This window comes from Salmo trutta, chromosome 16 (genome assembly GCF_901001165.1).
Source record: "Salmo trutta chromosome 16, fSalTru1.1, whole genome shotgun sequence".
Lineage (NCBI taxonomy): Eukaryota > Metazoa > Chordata > Actinopteri > Salmoniformes > Salmonidae > Salmo > Salmo trutta.
This window is the reverse complement of record NC_042972.1, coordinates 32981888-32987433: the sequence shown is the minus strand read 5'-3', so window position 1 is coordinate 32987433 and position 5546 is coordinate 32981888. Positions and strand designations below refer to the sequence as shown.

The 5546-nt window shown below is 41.4% G+C and overlaps 1 protein-coding gene across 1 annotated transcript; it reads left to right on the top strand.

The window, feature by feature from the left end:
* The first annotated feature begins 524 nt into the window (after positions 1 to 524).
* Positions 525 to 5114, top strand: gpr84 (G protein-coupled receptor 84). Its single transcript, XM_029694021.1, has 2 exons — positions 525 to 1321; positions 2349 to 5114. The coding sequence occupies exon 2, from the start codon at positions 2350 to 2352 to the stop codon at positions 3601 to 3603; it is 1254 nt and encodes a 417-aa protein (XP_029549881.1). The 5' UTR covers positions 525 to 1321; position 2349; the 3' UTR covers positions 3604 to 5114.
* Positions 5115 to 5546: the final 432 nt, after the last annotated feature.

Below are 5546 nucleotides of genomic sequence, written 5' to 3'. Positions count from 1 at the left end.
TCCTGTCACTGTCTTCATGAGAGCCAGTTTCATCAGAGCGCATGATGGTTTTTGCAACTGCACTTGAAGAAACTTCCAAGTTCTTGAAATGTTCCGTATTGTCTTAAAATAATGATGGACTGTCGTTTCTCTTTGCTTATTTGAGCTGTTCTTGCCATAATATGAACTTGGTCTTTTACCAAATAGGGCTATCTTCTGTATACCCCCCTACCTTGTCACAACACAACTGATTGGCTCAAATGTATTAAGAAGGAAAGAAATTCCACAAATTAACTTTTAACAAGGCACACCTGTTAATTGAAATGCATTCCAGGTGACTACCTCATGAAGCTGGTTGAGAGAATGCCAAGAGTGTGCAAAGGGTGGCTATTTGAAGAATCTCAAATATAAACAAATCAAAATATATTTTATATATTATATATATATATTATAACACTTTTTTGGTTACTACATGATTCCATATGTGCTATTTCATAGTTTTGATGTCTTCACTATTATTCTACAATGTAGAAAATAGTTTTAAAAAAAATAAGAAAAACCCTTGAATGAGTAGGTGTTCTAAAACTTTTGACCGGTAGTGCATTCATACCCAACCTCACACTAACCCATACAAATGAGCAGGCTTGGGTTGGAGCCTGTTGCCCCTGTAAAGCCACCAAACAATTTTTTTCTCATACAGTATTAGAAGGGTAAAGGACTGAGAAATTGTAGCAATACTTACAGCACTCCTGCTAACGACTCTTGTTCATTGCAATAAATAAATAAATGTGTACAAATATATTAAATGTTATTTCGGAGATAATATTGAATCATTATAGACTGTTTTAGCGATGTTGGCAAAATAGTTTCCTTATTGTTGAATAAACAAACTGAAGATGAATAAATTATTTACAAAATGACTGTGGTGGTGATGCTATATACTGTGCAGTGTATGTTCATAGAAATGCTTTTGAATACTGATTGTTAAGTTTTGATGTCTTATGTCTGACTAGCAGTGCAGAGTGAGCTTTGTGAAGAAATCAGAAAAATAACAGTTATGTGCTGTGAAAACTCGGAATTGACCAGAATTGAGAAACAGATCCGTCATGAAACAGAAAACACACACACATTGCATCACATATGATGAGGTCACAGGTGTCTACCAATGAGAAGACCAGAGGAAGCTCAAAAGAAGTGAAAAAGAGAAGGAACCAGTTAAGTGACAGATAAACTGCAAAAAGACTTTGAGACAACAGAACAACCACGACACACAGGACAACACAAATACGAAGATACTACACAGACAGACAAAGACTCCTTGACAGAAAACGTTAGAACTGAGGTGAGAAATAAACTTCAGGATTTATTCTGTTCTTTGTGGTGATACTCTGTTCGATAGTAATATTCCTGTGTTAACGATACCTGTGGAAGTTGATGTTCTTGTGTTTCAGATCAACTTCTGTGATGTGAGTTAATTATTCACCCCAAAGAGAGAACTATTATCAAAAGGAATGTACTGTCCTGTACTCTACTGAACAGCAGTTGACATCTGACAGAACTGTCTGACATCTACATTTGTATTTATTATGGTTTTAACAGTTCATTTCCAGGAACACTAACTGAAAGTGAATGGTTATTCCATCAAAGGCATTGGATTATTTTGTAAAGTCTGCTATACAATCCTAGTGTGAGAAAGAATGGATTTCCCATAGTCCATTGAAGTGTCTTGTCCATTGAGTGACCCCTCAATTTTATCAATTTGTAAATTAGATACTGTATGTATAACATACGGTTTCTTTTACACATTATTAAGGTGTTGAATTTAGTCAGTCAAAACATAATGTACGTTATTGCCTCTGTAGTCATGCTGAAGTAGCTGCAGTGTATCTACTACAGTACATGCCTTATTGGGAAGGCTGTGATCTGATATGCACAGAACACCAAACCACATCAATTATTTGAATGGGAAAAAGAGCAGCAGAAATAGCAAGAACAGCTACTGACAAAGTCAAGGTTGGTTCTGAAACATGACATTACTGAACATGTGTGGAACACCCCAACATGACAGAGAACAATTAATGGTTCACCACATTTTTTCAACAAGCAGGAAGTGGTCTAGGAACCCTGCACCTACAGCACCCCTCTGACTTCGTCCCCACTCATCAACAGCCTGCCACTATTTGACTGACAGCTGATCATTTTGGAATTTCTCTTCTCTCTCTGTGTATAATGTGTAAATGATGTGATGTGCAATACATTTCTTATGTGTATCTGATGTTGAATCAACTTTATGATTTATATCATTGTGTTTCCAATCCAACTTCCCCCTGGCCTGGGGAATAATAAAGTTGATACCTCTCTCTTCCCAGGATGCTGGAGAACGTCACAGGTGACGTGCAGAATGACACCTTCTCCTGCCACCACCCCTCAGTGGAGGCCTACCGCTACTTCGGCGTGCTGTGGGGTTCGGTAGTAACCATAGTTGGAACGGTGGGGAACATGCTTACCATTCTTGCCTTCGCCACGGACACCCGGCTGCGGACACGTTTCAACGTGCTGATTGTGAACCTGGCCCTGGCGGACCTGTTGTACTGCACCCTGCTGCAGCCTGTCTCCGTCGACTCCTACCTACACCTCCGCTGGAGGGGCGGACCTCTCTGGTGCAGCGTCTTCGGCCTCCTCCTCTTTCTCTCCAACTCTGTCTCTATCATCACCCTGTGTCTGATCGCTGCCAGCCGTTACCTGCTGGTGACAAAGCGGGATGTGTTTGAGCGGGTGTTTTCTGGTCGAGGCCTGGCCATCCTCCTGCCCTCCACCTGGGCCCTGGGCCTGGCCAGCTTCGGCCCACTCTGGCCCGTTTATGTATTCGCCCCACAGGTGTGCACCTGCAGCTTCCACCGCACCAGGGGGCGCCCTTACACCACTGTGCTGCTATTCTTCTACTTCTTTATCGGCCTGGGCTGCGTGGGGATTTTCTACCTGCTCATTTACAGGCGAGTCAGGTTGGCGGCACAGGCGCTGGTCCGCTACCGGTTTAGTCGACGCTCGTCACGAAAGAAGCCGAACTCATCAGAACAAGGGACGGAGGGGGATAGTGGAGTCGGGAGTGGGGTGGCCACCACCCAGAGCTGTGAATTGAGCAGCCAGGCAGAACTAGCCCAATGCAAGGGTGTAGAGGTGAAGGTGCACCCTGGGAAAGCCCAGTCCTCCCACTCAACCTTGGGCTCTGCTTTAACTTCGCATTCAGCTCACATAGCAGGGGGACAGGAGCTCCCCCCTGCCCTCAACCCTGTGCCCCGCTCGGCCACTCCTGCCCCCATCACTGCCCCCTCCTCCTCCACCATCTCTTCAGGGGACAATGTTGAGTTTAGACGTGTGACCCGGATGTGTTTCACTGTCTTCCTGTGTTTCGTGGGGTGTTTTGCCCCGTTCCTGCTGCTGAACATTGCTGATAAGCAGAACCGTGCACCTCAGATGCTCCACATGTTCTGTGCCAACCTCACCTGGCTCAACAGCTGTATTAACCCTGTACTCTACGCTGTCATGAACCGCCAGTTCGGACAGGCCTACCGGGCTCTTCTGGTCAGGGCCGCCACACTCTTCACACACCTCTGGACACGGTGACCTATACATGTTGGTTGTTTAGCAGATGCAGTTATTCAGACTGACTTTAGTCAGTGCCATCAATTAAGCTACATAAGACAACCACACATTGGTAATTATCACTCACTTTTATCAGCCCACACTGGTATGGATGGAGCTACTTCCTCCTGTATAACTTCCTCTCCTCCTTTCTGAATATCACATTTACTGTCACCTAGCAAGGAGAAAATATGCTATTCTGTGATTTTTGGAAAGGGCTCATTTATTTTGGGCTAAGATTATGCTAGTTTTTTTCCCCCAGTTACAAACACCAATGTACACTTACTGTTAAGCCTTTGTCCCCATACATGAAACAGCTTTCAGAGCTTAAAAGTTCACCTCTTTAATGTGGCCATATAATGTGGTCAAAACTCATCAGGAAATCTATTTTATTCCAGCAGGAAGCCAGAAGCTACCAATAGGGAGATAGTGTATCAAAACCCGGGGGGTGTTAGTTATGCAAAGAACTATAGCCTCCTTTACGTCTTGTGTTTATTTATTGTCTGTGCCATTGTACTTTTGTCTGTTCATTTACACTCCCCTACTGTACATGTGTATTTGGAAAGTAACAATAAATGTTTTAATCTGGCTCTATACTCCAGCATTTTGGATTTGAGATCAAATGTTTCATAAAAAGTGACAGCACAGACTGTTACCTTTTTATTTGAGGGTATTTTCATTCTTATCTGATTTAACGTTTAGAAATGAAAGCACTTTATATATCTAGTCCCCCCATTTGAAGATGTCAAGTATTTGGACACATTTCACTTAGTGTATTTAAATAGTCATAAGTTTAGTATTTGGTCCCATATTCCTTGCACACAATGATTACGTCAAGCTTGTTGGATGCATTTACAGCTTATTTTGGTTGTGTTACGAATTATGTTTTGTCCAATAGGAAGTGAATGGTGAATGATATTTTTGGTGTCACTTTTATTGTAATACTATAATATGTTTGTGAACATTTCTACATGAATGTGGACACTACCATGATTATAGATCATGAATAAATAGTGAATGATGAGAGAAAGTGTAATGAAAATTATATGATTAAAGGTTTGACTAAATGATTTCACTCAGAAACCATATAACCTGTTGAAATGTATTAAAAATTATAAGGCTATATTAAGGTGTTAAAGACTAGAATCCAATGCTGTGTGTGAGTAGATTTTTAAGACTAGGACACTGTTACTACTTCAAAATGAGCAGGGTAGAGTTGATAAGACGACCTTGGAAAAGGAACAGCAGAAGAGGCCTCCCTAAGTTAGGGAGAGAAACAACGGCCTGAGAATGGCTTAGCTGGCAGGAGATTAGAAGACAGGTTGCAAGGTTTGATAATGAATGTCTGTGTACTGTGGAAAAATACAGCCGCCTAAAGCGGGGTGGAGTTCTCTACTGATGCGAGTTCATTTGGGTGTGTGTGGTAATATAAAAGGCTTTGTGCATTGTATGGATTTTAGAGCTCTCGTAAATAAACGTTCTGACCATTGTTAGCTGGGTCTCAGTCTGTTTCTTTCAACCGGAACCTTACACCTTCTGGTATACAAACTGAGTAGTTAAATTAAAGTTCGGTTTAAGAACATTAATAACTTAATTCCCGTAACAGAAAGTTACAAATGGACAAAGATCATACACCCCCAAAATCTCCCCCATCATTGGTAATGGTGAGAGGTGATTGATTACAAATTTGTCCTAATCATGGCATCATCAGGATTGATTTAGAAATTACTCCATTCAGTTTATATTGGGGAAAACAGAACCAAAACAAACTGAAAATGGATCCAACGAGTTTGTAGTCACAAGCTTGATGTAGTCATTGTGTGTTAACAATATGGGACCAAATACAACATTGACAACTTTGGTACATTATAAGTGATATTTGAAATACATATGAATTTGGACAGTGAAGCAAATACAAATCTAAG